This window comes from Myodes glareolus, chromosome 12 (genome assembly GCF_982192425.1).
Source record: "Myodes glareolus chromosome 12, mMyoGla1.1, whole genome shotgun sequence".
Lineage (NCBI taxonomy): Eukaryota > Metazoa > Chordata > Mammalia > Rodentia > Cricetidae > Myodes > Myodes glareolus.
Window position 1 is genome coordinate 35438751 of NC_142037.1, and position 21890 is coordinate 35460640.

General features: G+C 51.2%; 1 protein-coding gene across 5 annotated transcripts in view; it reads left to right on the forward strand.

Annotated features, from left to right (window-relative positions):
• Pebp4 (phosphatidylethanolamine binding protein 4) overlaps nt 1–21774 on the forward strand; it is a 236452-nt gene extending 214678 nt beyond the window's left edge. For all 5 annotated transcript variants that reach the window (XM_085698678.2, XM_048422158.3, XM_048422159.3 and 2 more), the window contains 3 exons: nt 8552–8597; nt 11044–11157; nt 21335–21774. In XM_085698678.2, the coding sequence (XP_085554804.2) occupies nt 8552–8597; nt 11044–11157; nt 21335–21444 (270 nt within the window). In that variant the 3' untranslated portion in view covers nt 21445–21774. The remainder of the gene's footprint in view (nt 1–8551; nt 8598–11043; nt 11158–21334) is intronic.
• The last annotated feature ends 116 nt before the right edge of the window (nt 21775–21890 follow it).

The window sequence follows — 21890 nt, forward strand, 5'->3', positions numbered from 1 at the left end:
GTCACGCATCTGTGTATTAGCGAGAATGTAAGCGTAGGGGTCTGAGTTTGAGCATGCTCGTGAACGTGAGCATGTGTGTATGTGTGAGTGTACACGCGTGCACAGATGCGTGTGCCTCTTCATGTGCCCACAAGTATGTGAATATAGAGGCAAGTGTATGAGAGACTATGTGTCCTAGTTGTGTGTGAGCTTTGTGAGTGCATGACGTGTTGTACATGTGAGCATATTGCATTTGTTGTGCTTAAGTCTGTAGATGTGTATATGTGAGCACCTGAGTGATATGTATGCTGTGTGCATATTGAGTATACACATTTCTATTTATTATATTTGAGTATATGGTGGATAAGCATCAGCAGGTAAGTGTGATCATGCATGTGTGTATGGGTCTGTGTGAGAGAGAGACTGTGTAGTCAGTACAAATATGTAAACACATGTGAGTGCTGTATGTTAAATGTGTTAGTAAATTGTAAATGGGTCTTTTGGGTGAGCATTTGTGTGTGTGTGTGTGTGTGTGTAAGTGAGTGCGTATGTGAATATGGAGGTGTACGTGTGTGTGCATGTATATGTGAGCACATGTGCCTAAGTGTGTGAATACACTGTATATGTGTACATTATATGTGGACATATGGGTGTGCATGAGTGCATGTGAGTATGTGTACGAGTGTATTGAGGATGAGAACGCTGTGACTATGAGTGCATACGTGTGAGCATAGATAAATCTTTAATGTGGAAGTTGTGAGCATGTTGCCAGTGTGCATGTGTGTGTGTCAGTCGCCATTCTTCCTGCCTGTGACTATCTCTCCCCTGCCACTTATCCCTCAGCTCCAACCCCAAGGGGACCTGATAGCCTTCTCAGCTCCCCCCACCCAGCTGCTATGCCCTTCAAGGAAGTCAGCCCTCTGTCGCTTCTACTATCCCCCCAGCCATTCCCATTTCTATCAGTTCTGAAAGGGTCTTACCACTGATCTGCTCCCCTCAGTCACCAAGCCATGTCTGGTCAGGTTTCCACAACTCCTGCCTTGTTGCTCACTGGGGCCCTCCCTCTGATCCCCGAGGCTAGACCTCCCATTCATTCCCCGCCAATGGCTCCTGCCTTGACCCTCTGGCGTGAGCCTCCTCCAGACCCGACTGTGCCTCTGTGTTCTCTGTGTATGTAACAGTCTGTGTCTCTGTAGGATGGGGGATGGGAGTGGGCAGAAGTACCAAGGAGTAAGAGAAGAAGAGAGGCCAGGCTCAGATGGTGTCATTAGGAGATACTAATGCCCCTCATCAAGGCCTATTAATAAACATCATATACTGCTTGCTCCGCAAGCCTGGGGTTAGCACAGGCCCAGCGGGACAGGCCACTGTCACAGTTGGGTAACCTCTGAGCCCTAAGCAAAGTCATTAGACTTGTGAGCATGGCCTGGCATGGGCACTTCTTGGGCCTGTCACAATCGAAGAGCACCGGCAGCCACAGAGCCCCTCCTCCCTCCACAAGCCTTTCAGGAAGCCTCAGCGGAGAGCTCAGTTCAGTAAATGACCCTTACACTGTGGGGCTCCTGGGCTCTGTTTCCCAATCAGCCCTGTGAGAAACCCCAGCTGTACGTGGCCATCACTACTTAGAGGTACAGAGATTGAGACACTTGGAAATTGAGTGGCTCCTCAAAGTCACGTAGCTAATTGGTAATGACATTGGGCAAAAGTCTGGCTGGCCAGGGCCAGGGCCAGGGTCAGGACCAGAAAGGGGGGGGGGGCGGGGAAAGACCGTCATGTTGGACGCCTGAGTGGCCTGTCAACTGGATGTCTCCATTTTTCTGGTCTCATGATTGCCAAAAGTCAGACCAGGAAATTTGACTCCATGGTGGGGGGGGGGGCCAGCAAGCGGGCCTTCACCCTCCAAGCAAGTGGTCTCCCAGCCTCACTACACTTCAGCAGAGATGTTCCTGGGAAGCCAGAGCCAGCATGAACTAACTCATGTGAAACCCTGGTGAGAAGCCTGCCCCGCTGGGCTGTCCTGTGTCCTCTCTGCGTGCACACGCGCATGCACACACACATACCCACCCAAGCACACACACACATTCACACACAAAGTTCTAATAGAACAAACATAGAGTCTTTTTGTAACCTTAAAGCAAAAATTACTCCTTATAGAAGAGAGGTGTTTGTGGGGTGGGGGATGTCCCCCAGATCCCAAGCGCACATGCTTTGATGGAAGCAGCCCCTGATAGTGGAATCTAACCACTTCCTTTCTGACCTTTGGCATGGTGAGGAACCCAAGCCAAGCTTAACCCTTATCCCCTCTTGACCTGAAGAGCAACTCAGCCAGCTAGCTCTGATAACTGTCCCAGGATGGCAGCTGAATCCCCGAAAACAAGAAAGGCTTTGCCTAGGATCTGTGAACTCAAGGTTCAGAACCTGGTGGTGGCTTTGGCTCTCCACAGTCTGATGTATTTCCTGCCATCGGAGCCTGGCCTCTCCTTTGCACGTCCGCCCTTCTCTTGAGCTTCTTTCAGACAAGCCTCTGGCGATTGGCTCTAACAGGTGGCCCCGTCTGGCTTCGTCTTCCACGTCACTTCCATGTTCACGCATCAGAATGTGCTGGTTATTCTTCTCATTGATCTGACATGAACAAATTCAGGGAGGGATTTGTCTTAGCACACGGTTTCAGGGCACACAGTCCGTCATGATCGAGGAGGCATGGTGGTTTAGGGAGGCGCCATAGGAAGCTATGGGTCCTCAGATTTTGGTGACTTAAGAAGCAGAGAAAATGATCCAGAAGTCAAGTGCATAGAACTTGCGAGGCTTGTCCCCAGTGGCCTATGGGTGCCATCTAGGTCCCGTGTCCCAAAGACTCCACAAATTCCCAAGAGAGCCCCACCAGCCAGGGAATCATGTGTTCACACATACAGCCTGCAGGGGACATTGCAGACTTGAAAAATAACAGGCAGATTTCTCAGCATAAGCTGCCCTTTCCCCTCTTGTTTTACCCACTGACGAAACAAAACACTACTCCATATCCTTCAACACCCAAAGACGAGCCCCCCCCTGCGTAGTTTTCTCAGATATCCTTCTCTTCTCCTCTATTTGTATCTTCTGTCCTTTGAGCACTGCCTACAGGCCTCAACTATTACAGACGCTCCTTTGTTAGTTTATCTGCTCATCTGGACCTCGGGCTTCAGAACACCAGGTCACATCAGTACTTCCATGTCCAACACAGACCATCTCATTCATTCCTTCATCTTCCCGTCTCTCCAGTCAGCCATCATGCCTCAGAATTAGCTCCATGCTACAGACTGTCACACACAGTGTCAAGCCAGCAGGTCTTACTGAGACAGCACTTACACCTCACACGGCCTGGAACAAAGGGCCAGGACCACCCATATGTTCCAAGCCACAGAGACCCTTGACCTTTGCCTCGGGAAATGGGCCTATTAATGTGTGATACAGGGTGATTAAGCTTTGAGCGATGTTCCTCCCATCCTGAGCCACGACTTCCTTGAAGAGTTAAGTCATTCCTCTCCAGCTACACCCCACTATGGTATCTGGAGACCTAGATTTGAAGCCGAGCTCAGAATCCATACCCAGGGAGCCTGCTGTGAGTTGGCATCAAGGTACCAGGATCTGCTGCCCACCCGTTGGTCTGTTCACCAGTATTCACCATGCTATCTCTACTGCCCACGAGGGTAGAGGGACACGACCTGACAAATCTTTGATCTTGACATATGTTGAAGGAAACAAGCGTGCAAAATAATTGGCTGTCTTACACCCTGGGGTCTAGAAGCACTCAGCCGACAGGAGGCCTCAGATCGGTGTGCTTCCGTCTTCCCGTGAGCTTCCTTCCACTTGCCCCAGTGACCAAGCCCCAGGGCAAGAGCAGACCATAGGATTAATTGACTGGGAGGTTTCCCCTTAGAGTAGGCTCCATCTCCAGAGCTGGGTCTCCTCCAGGCTGGCATTTGGTGGCCTGGCAGTCACAGCCCCTGGGGATCTCAGAGCCTGGGAGCTGTCAATGCCTTCCACTCACTTAGCCCTTGTTAATTGCAGAATACACAGATTGCTGGGTAGCACTTTCCAGTGTTGTGCCTTTCCCTGGCTCCTTTGCCACTTGGCAGCTTGCAGGCAGCTGTGCGAAACAGCAAGGAGCTCTCTCATTCCGTGCCAGTGTCACGGAGTCCGTGTTTCTAGATTCTTGTTGTTGTTGTTGTTTAGTTTTGTTTTGTTTGGTGCGTTTGTCTCTTCGTTTTCTACCCAAGGACTCTGTTGCTCATTTCTCCTACCACCCTCCCCCATCTCCTACCACCCTCCCCCATCTCTCTGTGCCTTGCCTTTCAAATTCAGGGCTGATTTGATGCCCTCCCTTCTCCCTGAAATAAAAACGCAGAATGTCCCCCCTTTGCCAGAGGGAATCCCTACTCAGGCAGAAGTGATTGAATCCTCCATAGAAATGGGAAGAAGTGGACGAAGAAATTAAATCATCTCCTGAGTGCTAGAGAAACTGTGCCCTGATGCTCCACCTGAAGGTCAGGTAGCCAGAGGACCTGGAGTTTTGAACCCCCACCACCACTGCCCCCCACCCTCAGATGGCTTGTTGCCTGTAGGCAATTGCAGCAGAATGAGGCCAGCGGATCAGTAACTCCGCTGAAACCAGCAACAGCCAGGGCCCCTTCCCCACCCACCAGAGATTCATGAACCAAATCAAGAGCCTAAGCCTTCATCTGGTGAACTTTCTGAGCAGGGGAAGCGGGAGGCCTTGGGTGGAACAGCACACAAGTGTTCTCATAAGGAGAGGAAACAAAGGGTATAGATGAGAAGTAGAACTGGCTGGGTAGCAAAGATAAAGGGAGCAACATCCCTGCCCACTGTGTGCAAGACACCCCAGGGAAACAATGATGGTGGGATACAGCCCCTGCCCTGGGGATGCTGGGACCCCTCTACTTTCTGTCTGACTGCATGGTCTACCGCCTCCATCTTCCCATGCAGGGTGTGTGCGGAGATCAGACAACAGAATAGTGTCCTGGAGAATCAGAACATGAGTCAAGAGTGGCTAGAGGTAGGCAGGCAGGCAGGCAGGCAGACACACACACACACACACACACACACACACACCACCAGCTTCCAACACCATGCTTTGACTTAACCTGAGACAAATCAGCCAGAAGCATTTTAAGATGTTTTAGGTTTTCTTGGTTCCTGTGACTCTCAGTCAAGCCCCAGCTTTTCCCCGAGTATCTCAAAGTATCTCCAAGCTAGCTCAACAAAGGGACAGCAGATACTGAGCGGGGAGCTAGCAAAAGGAAATCTCATGTCTACCAATGCAGAGAAACCCACATGCTCCCAGAGTCCAGATCCTTCTGTGTAATTAGAATCTTTGTGCTAGGCCTGGGAGTGTTGTCCAGCATTAGAGTGCTTGCCTAGAATGCACACGGCCTTGGACTCTGTCCCTACGATAACTTATGTGAATTTCTATGCCAGGTAGTCACAGGTGTACCCAGCACCCTATTGCATACACACATACATGGATGCATTCACATGAGCATGTATGAGCACACATGCACAGGCACACTAGACCAACTTCTAAGAAACAAGAGCAAATGCTACTCTTACATCCTGCACACATAAGGGTCTTCCTTGCAGAGCAGTTTCCCACACCTCCTGAGACCATAGATTTCCCCTCCCCAGAAGAGGAGGAATGGAAAAAGTTGTGGGAATAAGTTGCTTCCATCTGCTGCCATCTGTCCTTGACACTTATGAGGGCTCCCTGACGTCCTCCCAAGTGCATGGCATGAACATGCCTGAAAAGACCCAAGTCCTGCCACTCTTAAAAAACTCATCCTTGGCTTCTCAGTATTTCTGGGCGTCAGAAATCCAGCTGCACCTATGGTGTTTGTAAATTCTGTAATTATTTTTTTTAAAAAACTGGCCATTTAGAAAAGTTCTTTTTGAAAATTTCAACCTGTCATCAGATACAAAAGGGGAAAGGAGGTTTGAACTGATTTTGCCGGGTCTCGAAGAAGACCAGCAACACCTGGAATCTTCCAGAACTGGTGGAGACAGCAGGTTGGGGGCAGCAGGAAGGGCTAAAGGTGTTGAGGGGGGAGGCTCTCAGTGGTCCCTGATCTCTTGCAGACACTCCTTCAAAAGTGCCAGAGTGGTGTCTGTGCCCCTCTAATACCAGGTCCCTACTCAGCCCCATAAGGGTTCCTTCTTGGCCTGGCCTATAGGGCAGCCCTGGCATTTCTCGACATCCCACTCACATTCTACTACAGAGTCTGGACCATTCTCCAGTGTCCCAGCTTTCTAGGCTGGGTATGATTTTCTACCAAGATACTTTAGCCCCAGGCCTCTAGATACAATTTAGCTTGGTCTGATTTGGGTTAGTACTGAATATTAAGTCCAACACTCCACACATGCTAAACACCCCATTCTATGGAGCCACACCCTCATCCAATGTCTGTGTATTTGCTAATGGATAACTGAAAACAATGCTTACCAGTGAAGCAATGGGGCTGTCTAGACGTCATGAAAAGGCACAAGGCAATAATATGGGCTAAAAGGCCTGAGTCATTGATCAGTCAGCCTCGGGAGTCCCAGGGTCCCTCACTTGCTGAGCATTCTAGAACTCTCTCACTCCTTACTCAAATAGCTCGGGACAATTTGTTTAGCCTCTCTGGACTCCCAATTTTCTCAGCTTTTATAGTTCGACTCCTTTACTGATGTCGATCCCATAGTAGGAATTTCAGCCCCTCCGAAACTAACCTGAGAAGGGGTTACGGCAAAAGGACACTTAGCCACCCTCACCGAACCCGTGTGAGTCCGCTCACTGCATATGGATCCACAGCCATCATGTTCTACCCTTCCTGCCAGCAAGAGTAGCTAGCATCTGTCTGTAGTATCAGCTTAGGCCACCCCAAGTGGCTTTAACTGTCCCAAGCACCCTAGTGAGACACAGGTGCAGAGAGGTAACAGGGGAGGCGGGTAGGAAGGGCAGAGGGCATGATGCTGGAAGTCCAACCCAAGGGTTTGCGTCCAGTCTTTGCCAAGCGGCCCTGGTGAGCGAGAGATACTCCCAAGGTCTGAGCAGGGCTTCAAGTCAGACTTTCCACATGGGCCCAGCTCTGATTCCACAACAGCAGTGCCTGACCCATATCATATGTCTCAGCCTCCACCCTCACTGCTTCCCTGCCCTCCCTGGAGGAGAGAAACCCGTTTATTGCTCTGGGTGGTACCCAAGCCCATCGAGAATTGAAAAGAAACAGCCGGCCTAGGTTGCAATTGTTTGGTTTAAACAAACCACTGGCTGGGCTGCCTTGGAGAGGAATAAGGGGGAGGCCAGAGAAGAGAGAGCAGGATGCTGGACCCGGCTTCCCTGCCTCCTCCCCAGTTTGCTGGGGTAGTAGAGTGAGCTATTTTGGGAGACTCCTTCTCAGCTTCCTTTGAGTCTTGACCTCCCCTTCTGGGGACAGACATTGAGGAGAAAAGCCTCTGGGCTTCAGACCTCCATCCTCTGCCTTGGCCTCTCAGCTTCTAGTCACATCTGGGTCTGATGCCAGGCCCCAGAGCGTAGGAACTAAAAGACTGCACTGAGAGAAAGAAGTGCCAGGCAGGCTACAGTGGGCATCCATGTGAGGGCCTGGATTTGAGGGTTACCCAGGCACAGCTGGGGCTGTAGGACTAGGGGTGGGGAGAGGGAGGGGGAGGGAAGGAAGCGAAGAAAGCGGATCGAGAAAATGAGATGCAGCGGACTTACAGTGTAAGATTCTGTCCCTCTAGCCTTCTGCCCCTTCACCCAGATGAAAATGACCTAGACCTAGTGGAACCTAGAGAAGGAACACAGACAAGGAGACCCACAGTGAGCAGTGGACAAACATAGCCTAAAGCGGAAAGAGGTCAGATCCCTGCCCAGCCCCCATCAGCGATCTGCCTAGATCCTAGAATGACCAATCAGCTAACCGCGGTACAGCCCTCACCTCCCTCAGCCTCCCTCTCCCCCACCACTCCTCCACCCTGCCTCCACTTTCAGGGACTAAGAGGCCTAGACTGCCCCAGGAAGGACCGGGTGGAAAGGGGGACAGGGCACAGTTAGGTGTTGGCAGAATCAATTAAGAACCAGGCTAATCACCATCATTACGGCTATAAAAACCCCACACCTAGGGCCCTCGGGGCTCTCTGGCATGGCCTGGGGCCCCAGAGCTGTGGCACAGACCCAGGGGCCTGGCTCCAGTCTCTTTCATCTAAGCATCCACCAGTCCTGCAAAAACAATAATTAGCACCCGCCTCCAGGAGCGACTCATTATCCCACAGACAGAGTGGAAGGAAGGAGGGCAGAGAGAAGCGGGGAGAAACTGAGGCCAAAAAGACTGCCCAGAGCTGCAGCTAAGTCTAGTCACGCAGTCCACCCCCAAAATCCTCTCCCAGAAGCAGCACACCCCTTCTCCATCCTGCTTCCAAAGAGAAAAGTCAGCAGCTAAGGACAGTGGGGGGGGGGGGGGGTTGCTGAAGCATGGCAAGAGCCAGCTTTTGCCATCACTGCCTAGGAAGTAATCCACAGTCTTTCCATCTCTCCTTCCAGGCTGCCGACATAAAAGCTGGGAATATTCGGGGCAATGTGATAACAGGTGAGTGGGTCCCTCCAGCATCCTTTCTCCAAGCAGGGCATTAATGACAGTCATAAGAGTAACCATGACGCTAATTCACAATGTGCAAATACCAGCTATAGAGGTTACCTGGAGTCTAGGTCACTGACACGCAGGTTAATTGGATTTGTGGGGGGTGTTTTTTGGAGGGGAGGTTGGGTTTTGTTTTGTTTTTGAGTCAGGGTCTCATGTATCTCAAGATGGCCTCAAATTCAACATCACTCAAGAATTACCTTGAACTTCTGATCCTCCTGCCTCTATCTCCTGAATTCTGGGATTGTAGGCATATACCACCATGCTCAATTTCTACCATGCCAGAGGTGGAACCCAGGGCTTCAAGCGTGCTAGGCAAGTAGTCTATCAACTGAGTCATATCCCGGCCCCCAAGGGTCTAGCTGGCTGGAGGACACTCATGACAAAATTTCCCAGACCCTTAGACCCCGGTCCCCTTCCTTCTGAGGTCCCCACCCTTAAGATGTCCCTTGGATGCTATTTAAATGGGATACTCAGATGGTGAGTCGGCCACAGACAAGAAACTAAAGACAGATTGTCCCACCCAATCTATGAAGCAGTGTGAGCAGGCATCGTGTAGGCCAGTTCTAGCTCCACTTCCTGGGGACCCGGGCTCATGTCTCAAAATCTCAATCTCCTGATAAACATGGACCTAACCAAGGCCTGGGTGGAAGGAAGTTGTCATTTATAAACCTAGCCAACATGTGGGGAAACCACTCTCAAATCTTTACTTCTGGAGGTTTTGAATGGGGGAGGTTTCTTCAGGAAAGCCCTAGTAAGAGGGGTAAGGGTAAGTCCCCATCTCCCTTGAGAGTAAATCCATAATTCTAATTTCAGGTTTGTCCATGCAGAATTCTAGCCCACCTGTCTTTGGCCATGAGGAATAAACCCACCTTAAGGGCCCAGTAACCCCTGAGTCCACCAGCCTGGCCAGAAGACACCTGTTACACCTGCCTCCCACACACCCATGTGTACATGAAGTGACAGTCATTTTTTACTCCCCATACTCAGAAGTCTTTTGTAGCCCTAGAAGTGTTTGAGAGAAATCCCGATTTACCCAAATTCCAAAGTTCCGAAGCAGCCTCAGAGCATTGGCATGCCACCACCTGCCCCCTTGTAGAACCTGAACCACACAAATGAACACAGCTCTCGGTACACCCTACTCTGTTCCTTCAGCACACACACATACACACACGTATGCTCACAATCTGATCTGACCCTGAATCACACAAATGAACACAGCAACACAGCTCTTGACACACCCTGCTCTGTTCCTTCAGCACCCAGCACACACACACACACACACACACACACACACACACACACACACACACGTAAGCGCACAATCTGATCTGCAACGGGAAAAATGAACAGTTAGGAAATCCCCTGGCTCTTGGTATGCTGGTGGCCCCGTGGCCGGAAGTATACTATGAGAAATGCTTCCAACAGTTCCAAACAGTCAGTCCCTCTTTAGTTTCATGGCTAAGAGAGAAAAGGGGGAAGAGGGAGGCCATGAGGAACCAGTGTTCCCACCCACCAGTGTCCCCCTTGCAACCACGCCTTCCCTCCCAACCTCCACCCCTACCAACCCCGACCCAGGAAGATTCTTGGCTCCAGCTTGTATACCCTCCTTGGAAAGGGAAAAGGGGAGAGGAGGTTGAGGAGGGACAAAGCAGCCTTGGATGGAGTTCCAGCTTAGAAGGTTTAGGCCAGGCCAACCAAGTCCCCTGTTGCTGCATAAGCATGAGGCAAAGAGGAGGGATATCGTCACCCTAAACTCTTTCCTCTCCCCCAAAACATCCAACCTCCGAGAGGAAGAGTGAAAGGGAGGGGATCTTCATCCCAGCTTCTGCAATGCCTATGAGCAACCCTTTTGAGCTCAGTCCCACCCATCCTGGGAATCACTTCCAGATCCTCCCAAACCAGCCAAGAAACTGGCTTCTTCGGGGATTGATTTCATAAGGAAATGCTAGAAAAAAAATGTGTAATCAAAACACACTGCCAAACACATTCATGGGGAAGATGGGTTTCTCTTGAGGCAGGAAATCCATCAGGATAGACTAAAACAAAAGCAAGATACCACCAACTCCCCATCCATTGGCCCAGAATGGCCTGGGAGTCTCAACCCTTCATGCTAATCTGAAGTCCCACTACCAACAACAACACACCTACCTATCCCTAACAGAGACCTTAAATAAACACACTGAAGGGGAGATCTCACCAAGCATAAGTTCTAATGGGGGAGGGAGGGGTACAATAGGTGTAACTTCATTTGGGTGACCCTAGGAAAGTCGCCAGGGATGGAACAACACAGACGATTCTTTTATAAAGCAGCCAGGTGAGGCTGTAAGCGGGAACTCCACCCTGTGTGGCATGATGGTGCACCCACCTGTGTCTCTGGTCCTTTTCCCTATAGACTACCAGCCTCCTACCCCACCACCGACCACTGGCTTACACCGCTATCAGTTCTTCGTCTATCTTCAGGGTGACAGGGTCATCTCCATCTCCACCAAAGACAACAGAAACCGAGGTGAGCCCGTCTGCACCTTCGCACCAAAGCTAGGTTGGATTCTGGGGCAAAACTAAAGTGTGTCTTTATGGGGAAGTCTGAACTCCCACTTCCACCCAAGAGCCTTGAAGGCTCGGAGGGGGGGAAGGGGTTCAAAGGGCAGTATGTCTTGGGGGTGAATTGATTGGGATGGATGTCTTAAAGGAGGTGTTGGCTTCAGATGTGGTCTCCCAGAAGTAAACACATCAGCTAAGGAGCGCCCCCCAAAACTTAACATGGCATGTACGGGCAACTACCCTACAACACCTCAGCAGATAATTGTGCCCTATAATTGAGGCCAATCTGGGCAAGAGTACCCTGGAATGCCACCCTGCTGGTCTGTCTTCATTAGTGGTTAATTGCCTGGTCTGCCTTGCCATCTCAGTGATGGGGCAAAGTTGTCCCCAGCCACGCCCCTTCCCCAGCTTCTCTGAGCAATTCTCCTCAGACCCAGGAGAGGACACATTTCTACAGCCTTCCCGTGGCTAACCTGCCTGTTTGGCCTCAGCCATCACGCCAACGGGGCTCAGAAGCTTCCCGGACAGACTGTAGGGAGCTTGCTTGGAAGCCTCAGATTTTTCTTCGCTGTGTACTCTGTCACCTACCAGGTTTCAGAAGAGGGCAGGGCCTGCAGAAGTCTCAGGGGACAGTGTAAGGATCATAAACACACATGGCCCAGGCTGCACAAAGAGGAGTAGGAAGGCAGACGTGGGCAGCCGTTTCCTTTCCCCCAGTGACCCCAGCTAACTTCCACCCACTGGGAACCCAGCACAGGTATTGTCCCATACCCTGTGCCTGAGGCTCCAGAGGTAGGAGCTGAAGCCCAGAATGGGACTGGCATGCTGATGAAGCCCTTTAGATGTGTGCCGAGCAGGGGCCATCAATCACAAAGGACTCGGCCCCTGGAGCCAAGATGGTACCACTTTTCCACCCCCTCCCAGGTGCCTTCAGCCCCTTGCCAACACGCGAGTCTGTTTAAACAGCTCTGTCAAGGATGCACTTTTAAATCTGGGTACCAAGCGGGAAGAAAAGCGGGGGGGGAGAGTGTGTCTTGACCAGACTAAAAGAAGTCTCATGTTTCCCCCAGCTTCCTGGGTACCCATCTCATCAAAATGGTAGGAAACCACCAAGGCTCTGTAGCTGCAAGGTGCCAGGAGCTAACGCCCTCTGCGCACTTCCCACTCATTCTGTGCGATTCTTGTAGGATAAGGCAGTGCCTCAGCACGCTACCTTAGACTCCAGGAGCCCAACACCAGTGCCTTAACCAGGAAAATGCTCTGAACAGGCTCAACAGGATGGAAGAACAGCGACGACGGAGACAGGAGAGGAAGGGGGCAGTGTGTGCCCAAGCCGTTGCCTTACTCTGCTGAGACAAGGCACCAGAGACAGGACTTAGCCTAACATCCATGAAACACAGTGGCTCAAATGCTCGCCAGAGGCTGCCTCCTAGGAGAGACAGCAAGGCAAGAAAGCGGCACATCTATGAGGCCGAAAGCATTGTTAATCGCTCTGGATCTTTACCAGAATCAGCATTCCTTACATACACTCACGCTTGCTCCTCGAATGCATCTGAGCAGAATAAGGTGCCTGTAGTTTTCTTAGCTACCAAAGGTTCTGGTCCTACCATGCGGGTACCTTTTATGTGCCTAGCCTTGTGCCAAGAGAAAACAGTCCCAGAGCCCACAGGATTTTCCCTGCCCTCAAGGAGCTGACAGTCTAGTTTGGAACTGATTAAATAACAGCGCCGAACGGCTTATAATTAAGTCCTTAATTGTGTTGTTCTGACTCCAGGGACACAATAATACCATGTGGACTGGGGGTAGGTCTCGTCCCTTCCCGGGGTCTCTTTCTCTCCAGAACAGCACCCTTCTTCTCCCAGGTAGAGAACAAAGGTGTTTCACTGTGGGGTGAGGAAGCCTTGCTTTCAATTACTAGCTGGCAATAATCCTCTCAGGGCCTCAGTTTCCTCTCCAGAAAGATGAGGTGCTCAGAGGTGCTCACTGGCATCCAACCTACCAACATCTTGCCCTGGGGCTTCATGGAGGAGTGGAGTACAGATTAGACCCTGCAGAAGAGCTGAACTCCTGAGTGAAGGAAGATGGAGCTCGTGGTCATGGAAACCAGAGATGCAAAGCTGGCCATTTGTTGTTGTTTTTAAGTGAGAAAACAGGAAGCAAGCTGGGAGGCAGAGGCAGGTGGATCTCTGAGTTCGAGGCCAGCCTGGTCTGCAAAGCCAGTAGCAGGACAACCAGGGCTGTTACACAGAGAAACCTTGTCTCGGAAAACAAAATTAATTAATTAATTAATTAAGTTGATTAATTAACTACAGGAAGAAACAGAGAAAAGGTCCACCAGAAATGTGGCGTGCATGGGTAAATCCGTGGGAGAGGTAGCACACGAAAGCGGCTCTCTAGAAACAAGCAATCCAAATCATCAGAAAGAGGGGCAAGAGACGGCCAGAGGTATGAAGACATGGAGCTGTAAGAGGCCAGCAGAGATGGACCCAGGGCGATTGCAAAAGCAGAAACTGCTGTGGTCCTTGCGTAACTCAGAGAGTTGAGAGCCCAGTACACTCTGCACTACCTGACAGTGCTTAGGAACTCACAGAGCCCTAGGCAAAACCAAGACTCAGGTCAGGGCATAGAGCCCTGCCAATGAACACAAGCCCCAGGGCTTGCCTTGATCTCATTTTCTGTCCATAGGACTAGAGCCATGAGAAAGGCAGGTAGGCTAGAAGCAGATGCTGTGTGTGCCCCCCCCCCCCCGCCTGCAGGGTGAACAGGCAGGGACAGCTTCTAGAGGCTGAAGGGGAAAGGTGAAGCTAGCTCTAGGAGTTAGGCAAAGGGACATCTAAGAAGACAGCTGGCTGAGTCAGTGAGCTAGACAATTGAAAGAAACGTTTGCAAAGCCGTTTTGAAATGCAAGTAACCGAAAGGTCCCCAGTGTGAAGCCAGGTACAGTTCACTTAAAATAAATAAATAAATCAAAGTAGAGCCAATTGTGTTCTGTTCCTACCCAAGGCCTGGTCCTCTTGGGGACTCATTTGTAAGCGACAGGCTGAATGTGGCAATGGATTACCACTGAACCTGCCATGGCTGGTAACAAGTGGCAGGTGGCATAGTTCAAGGCGAAGAGGGTGAAACCCTTCTCAGGATTCTGCTCTGTCCAGTGACTCAGGACAAATACGTGTCCTCAGAGAATAAGGACATCTTGACATTCAATCTCTCTCAATTATCGTGTGACCTTGCACCTCACACCCCTATACCCCGATTCCCATCTCATCAAAATGGAATGGATTATCCCACAGTGGAATGACCTGGAAATCCTGGTTCCCTGTGCTCTTCTCGCCTGAGTTCTGCCACACAGATGGGAGTGTTGACCAGACTTGATTGAAGGGGCCACCTCCAAACATTTCTGAGTGGGGTTCCCACAGGGAGGATCTAGAGGGATTCAAGCTACCTGATCTGCTTAGGTGATATTATGACGCCACTCCTGTGCCACGGCCCGTCCTCTCTTGCCATGACTGCCCAGTGCCCTCTGCACTCCCAGGTCAAGGCCTCATGCTAAGTTGTGCACAGCATCGTGCCCAGGACAAAAGAGAACTGCCAGTCTCTGTTCCCTTGGATGTATGTGTTGCCCTGGTGTAGCCCCAGAACTGGAGCACACAGAATACTTTAAAGAAGGTATGCGAATGCATCAAGTATCGTTCGGCCCCCTGAAGTCACTACCTCTGACAAGGGCGGGCTATTTTTCACTGACATCATTCCAAAGGACATGCTTTGCCCTGACTTGGAGCTTGAGGCGACTCTAGCCAAGGATGTAATGGACTTTCACTCTCTGCGTCCCCGTGGACTGTCCTGTTCTACCATATCTACCTACACACGCACACACGCACGCACCCTAAACAGAGCCTCAGCTGATCTGTGGTTCTCCATGGTCTCCCCACACATTTTACCTAACGGCAGTCTCTTAACCACTTCTATATACTAGAGGAGCCAACTGATCCCATAGCAGTCCCCCCGCCAACCCCACGACCCACAACACACAGATTCCTAGGAGCCTCACATATTACCCATCCAGGTCTACCAATCTAGATGGACCAGCTCCCCTCCCCCTACCTGGACTGTTCCTCGGCCTGCCCCAGAGTAACCCAGGGCTGTCTCCTCTCAGCTGAGCCTTGCCTCCACTCTCCTGCCAGTGTCCCCTCACTATGTCAGCGCTCCTAATGTTCTGCTGTGCCCAAGCATCTGCCTGGGTCTCTTCAGTGTTAGTGATTACTGCTCTGCTCACATCCTGCTTCCGTCGTGACACTAGAGATTTCTTGAGAGAAGAGGTCCTTCCTTTGATCATCTGTCACTTCGCCAAGCCTACTGTGGCCTCTCAGTCACTTCGTGCGTGCGTGCATGCATTTGTGCATATGTGCCTGTGTGCATGTGTGTACATGTGATAAACCCACAGGTACACATTTGCAAGCCATTCGCACACAGATCTGCACGTTCTCACACCCCCACATTCACAAACACCCTGTCAACGTCCTTCAACACCTGAGGCGGCAGCGTCTCTATGAGTCCTTATGCCCTCGAATGACAACCTCTACATCCACAGCCGCCCCATCCAACCCCAGGTCAGCAGGCTGCCTCTCTGCCAGCCGCACTGTCTTCTGTGATGTTTTCCTTTGCCCCACCATGCCAGGAGGCAGGACAGTGGCTGACATCCCCTGAACAACTGAGGAAGATTGAGGCCCGTGACAAAAGATCCACAGCTAACAGCAGGCCAACCTACTCCTGGCAGATGGCTCTTGACATGGCACCAACACACTCAACACTACGCTCTCCCCTCCAGATCACCAGACTTCAGGGCACGGGTGCAGGGACACACAGGAAGCAACTGTATCTTGTCCTGAGCCCCAAAGGGGGTCATCTTAAACAATATCACCTCTTGCCTTTGACTAAGTGTCAAATTCCTAAAGAGCTATAGTCTATACTACGTTGCATCTAAGCCACTGGCCCTCACTTGTCACAAGCCACACAAGTCCTCGTGGGGGGGAACATAGAAGAGAGTAGAGGAAGGACTTGACAGTCATTTGGTAGTAGCAACACCTGGCTAGGATTTGTGGCATATCTGTGGGTTTCAAGATCTATGTTCTATGATATGACAGATGGCGTGCCACCACGTGCTCCAGAAATCACTCAAAGGCCACAAGTCCAGGATGGGGCCACTGTGAGAGTGACCACCCCAGGGACCTGCAGTGGGAAGGCTCACTTGTTGCAAAATGAGATGAAAATGGCAAGCGGGAATGGTTAAGGTCTGAAGCTACCCAGCTATAAGGAACTCCCCAGCACACAGGCATCTGGATTCCAGGGTCAACGAGGAGGAACAGGCAGGGGCCTGCCATACAATGGCTTCTAAGACTTGCTTTATGGGTCTGAACACCTGTGGAGCTCTCTGGGCGAATGAGACAGGGCCATTGTGGGGCCACGGGCCTTAAGGCAACAGAGCCCCAAAGCAAAAGCAGTGGTGGCATTCAAGGCTAGGAGGGACCCCATTTTGCCTGTAGGCAAAAGTTAAAGCTCAGAGGAAGTTGGGGAGTATGAAGGGAAGAGGCTCAAGAAAAAGGGAGGTCATATCTGGAGAACAGCCCCACCCTACTACCCTCCAGCACATACACACAGACAGACACAAACACACACATACCGGCAGACCCACTACAAAACAGATCAACCCAACCGCCCCCCCCCCATGACCTCCCACAGTGGTTCACCTGGCCTGGCCCCAGAATCCCCCAGGGCCTAGCCCCTGATCCCATCTCACTGTGGGCTTGTGTGGCAGACAGTTCTCTTTTGCCTCTGTCGGTCACCACCCACCTGGCAGAGCTCGGTACCTCTGGGATCCTGGCAGGCACCCAGCTGGGAACATCCTAGGCAGAACACACTCAGGCACCCTGTCCAGGAACTCCCTGAAATTTCTGTAGGCCGAAGGTAGATCCCTTGGAGAAATGTGTGCTAATCAGGCTAAACGTTGGCCATCCAAAGCGAAAGAGGGCACGTAGGTCATGGAGAACCCACGGATAACTCCCAAATCCCAGCCAGCCATTGTGACCACCAAATACAGAAACTGGTGAGGGCTAACCTGGCTCCTGAATTCCTTCATCTCGCTCCCTTCTCCATCACTACCCTTGGCTACAAGATGGAAAGAGGTCCCAGTACCCCCTGGCTGAACAATGATAAGTCCCCTCTTCTACAGAGTTTAGAGACAGCTCCTCACAGCAATGGACCCTGCCCGACCTCCCTCCTGCCCATATGGACCAAAGTCCCAGGTCTCAATAGTCCCTCTATCCCAAAGCCTCTCAAGCCAGAGGGATCAGCCACTCAGCAAATACACTTCTCCAGAAGTAATTGAATGTGATGGACCGAGGACTTTTCAGATCCTGGGCAAAAGTATCTGGATGTCATTTAATGGCACAAAAAATAAAAGGCTCAGACCTCCCGCCTACCACCGCCAGGACATCATTAATCTCTGTGGAAGACATCAGCACTTCTAGCACTGCGTCCAGCCCTGGCGAGCCAAACAAATTACAGACCTGAGCCGGGCTCTCCATAGGGTACTTATTAGGTTGGACTTGAATTTGTATTGTTTTCTTCAGAGTCCCCATCCCCTGCTGTCCCAAAAGGCAGAGTAGATAGAGCAAGGCCAAGGCCAAGGAAGGGGGCTAGACACCTTGGTTAGATACAAGTCTCTTGCTCTGGGGCTCAGGCAGCTAAGAGCCAGGTGCCTAGGTCCCTGTATGGACTGACTGGAACAGGAGGCCAACGTCAGTCGCTAAGAACCTGGTCTTTCATTCTCTGCCTTACCTGAGTGGGAGCTGCCTCCCTCGGCCTCCTAACCCCACATCCCAAAGCTGAAAGGACCAAATGGAAAGCCAGATGAAAACTGTCTCTCACCAGAACAGGGCTAGGCAGCACCGACCTATGATGGCTGGAAATCCGAGAGTGGGCTTGCTGCAGGGACGGTGAGCCTCAGTCAGGAGTCAGCTACAAAGCTGTGCGACTGGACAAGGCCTCCCTGACCAAGGCTGATTTAACGCAATGTTCATGAGGTGATAACAGATATTCCCTGAGGTCAGGAATGAAGCTAGAGAAAGAGATGAAGCAGCTCTCACCACCTATGCCTGGGAGAGGCCCAGGGAGGCCCTGCCAGTGTTACATAAATGGGGCAAGCACCGAGATTCTCTTCACTCAGGGTGGACAAACTCTAGGAGATGAACTGTCCATCTTATTCCCCTGAAGCCTGCGAATGATATGCGCGCGCAGCTGACACTTCCAAGCTGCAAAAGCCAGCTGCACAGATTCAGGACCCAGAACGGAGAAAGTGAGACCCTCGACATCTACCACCAAGGCCATTCCAAACCTGCAAGCCATGGCATTCCCTGGGAGTGAAACTCAGAGGACTAGTCCCTCTCCTGGATGCTGAAGGAAGGATCCTTCAACTCTCCTAACTTTGATACCTAGTGTGAGGTGAGGCATCAAGTGTGGTTCAGATTCCTCCAGGCTTTAGATAACGTTCCTCATGCTCCCTGCCCTGCCCGCCCCCCAGACCCCTTCCACAACCAAGTTAATACCAGCACCTTGGCCAGCCTCTTCTCCATCAGCCCTTAGCAGAAACAGTGGCCTCTCCACAAAGCTGCTACAACCGCTTCTGTGTGATGAAAGGAGTTGCCCTAGGGTTGTGCAGAGACCAAACTGCATGTGATCTGTGTGGCTCTGTGGCAGGAGTACCAGCCTCTGAGCGCTTCCCTCGGGGCAGCTCAGGATATAAACACCAGAGGCCGCACTCACCACCCAGCCCTGTCCCTAGAAGAATCCTGAGGGCTACTAGGGTAGTGGCCCCGCCCTCTTCCTGCAGCTCGGAGACAGAGCAGTGCCCTACAGGAAGGGGCTTTCCTCTGAGCAGTGGCCGCAGAAGCCACAGGTCTCCTTTTCTCTCCACATGCCCCCGAGGGCCTGACTCACCCCTCTTCCTTCTAGAGCTTGCTCTGGGTCAGTTCCTCCTGCCCTTTGTGGCAGGAAACAAGTGGGGGTGTGCAAGGGGTCCCTGCTGAGCCAAAGGAAGAGACAGCAAGAGATTGGCCCAGGTCCTGGCTTTGTGGAGCTGCTGCCCAAGCTGCTGAGAGCCACAGGGTTGCTAGAAATATGGCCACAAGGGACCTAACTACCTCAGGACACTCTGAGCTCACACAAAAGACAGCTCCTCATGAGGGGAGCCAGGCCTCTCTCGGGGACATAGGGGATTTCTTTCCACCAGCTGGCTCTGATCTCGTGATGGGTTTCAATTCCCTCATTGCCACCCAGACTCCTTCCTGTCATATTCAGTGAGGAAAGGAGAGAGCCACCTTGTCCCCTCATCCCTGCCACACACTACTTAACCCAAAATCCCTTTTCTGGCAGGCACACACACACACACACACACACACACACACACACACACACACAAACTGGTGGTGGGGAAGGCATGCATACCCATGCACACAGAGACACACCGGCATGTGCTTTCCAAGGGTCAGATTACCAAAATTTCTTTCCAGCCAGCCTGGCCCCCTGGGTACAGGGGTTCTTGCCAGGCACAACGTGCACAAAAGAAGAGTGACTCAGAGCCGCACCACAGTCAGAACCTATCTATGGGCCAAGCCAGCAGGCAGCATCTCAGCCGCCTTTCCAAGACAGTCAAATAAGCTCTAAGTCTTCAGCCCTTGAGACTCAGTCAAACACACAGTTACTGAGTCCGGCTGAAGGTGCCTTGCAAGGCTTTGTATCCCCATCCTGACACCCCATCCTACCCCTTCCCATCTGTGGGCTGAAATAATCACAGTCCTCCATGCCATGACATGAAGTGATGTATGTACTTCTCCTGGCTCCTAGGAAACACTACAGGGGTGCACTCTTATCATTACTGTTTGCATTGTCATCATCATAGCTTTGGGGAGCTGGTATGATAAAAGTGTTCTGGTCCCCCAGAAGATCTTTGAAACATGAGCCTTACCTGGGAGGGAGGGGAGGTAAGCTGAAAAAGAAACCTGTGTGTACTTCATCTCATCTTCATTATAAAAGCGGTTGTGGGTATAACTAGGGAACCACCAGTGGCCTATCACTCTAAGGTGAGGCTGTGCAGGGACTTCCAGGCAATCTTCCATCTGGATCTCAGTGACACCTGGCCTCTACACACCATGGCATGTTGGCCACTGCCTGTCTGTACTCTGGATGAATCCTTCTTTGGGTGTTCTCCCACCCAAGAAAGATTTCTTGAGTTAGCCTCTAACCCTAAAAGAATCAAACATTGTAGGGCACATGTGAATCACAGTTATCCAGACAAACAGGAAAAGAAAAAAATTAGCAGAAGTATACTTCATGATGTGGAGATGGCATGCAGCAAATCACTTGTTATCTGAAGTCCAAACCTACCCGTTTGTGGAGCTGTACACAAGACCCCTTCACTCTCATCTCAGGAGGTACACCTTGTTGGGTTGACATACCCTCAGAAGAGACCCCTCTGGCCTAGGCATCTTCAACTCCATGCAGGGGACATGTCTCCCATACTTGATCCCCATGGAGGATCTGAGGACAGCCCTTCTCCCTTCACCTCAAGGAGGGGCCGTGTTTTGTAGGGTGATTGGGGCTGGGGCAGGGGGAGAAAACTGTAAGAACGGCCATAGGCCCTCGCCAATCTCAGCCCCAACAGCTAGGGCGAGCCGGTGTGATAAACAGTATCCACGCCTCTGCCAATTCAGAAGTCAGAAAATCTTCAAGAGGAGGGGGTGGGAAGCTCAACAGCCATCTGATGACACTCTCCACTTGGGGTGAGAAGGCAGCAATGTATATTAAATAAAAGTCCCTGGGGAAGGAAGCCCAAGGTGGCTTTAACTCACTGAGCTGTGTCACCATCACCCTCTAGCAAGCAGGCATCTAACTCTGTCACATGTTAGGGGCTCTCCAAACATTCAGACCCTCCTAAAGCTAGGGCCCAGAAGATTCCTCAGGCAGTATGTACTCCCTAGCTCAGTGACCAAGGGTACCTCTGTCCACTCAGGCCTGAGAACCTCTTGTCAAGCCATCTCAAGTCCATGGTTATCTCTAACTGTCTCTCTGTGGTCTGTCTGCCTTTCTAGGCGCTTGGAACCTGCAGAAATTTCTGAAGGACCACAACCTGCAGAATCACGAAACAAGCACCCAGTTCATGACTGAACATGATGGGGCGTGGCCACCACCGGCTTTTTGAATGAACGAGGTCAAAGGCAAGTTCAGTGAAACATAGAGCTGTCCACTGAGCTGCGAACTTTACCTTCCAGGTGTGTGCCCATGTCATGTGATCCACTATAGACGGTCTGGGACCAGAATCTCCTCTTGGTATCTTTCAAATAAAAGTAAAACTAAAAACAACAACAACAAAACACACACACACACACACACAAAGAAAGGAAAGAAAAACAAAGTTACCCAGGGCTTAGCAATTTGTTTCCTAACCTGTATTCCTTTAAAAACCAACAAGGGAAGAAGGGCTGAGGAGATGGCTCAGTTAATAAAGAGCTTGCCTTGTAAGCATTAGAAACTGTGTTGGGATATTCAGAACCCATGAAAAAAAGCTCAGTAATGGGAAAATGGAAATCAGAGGCAAGCAGGTTCCCCAGAGCTCACTAGCCAGTAGCCTAGGCTACTTGGCCAATA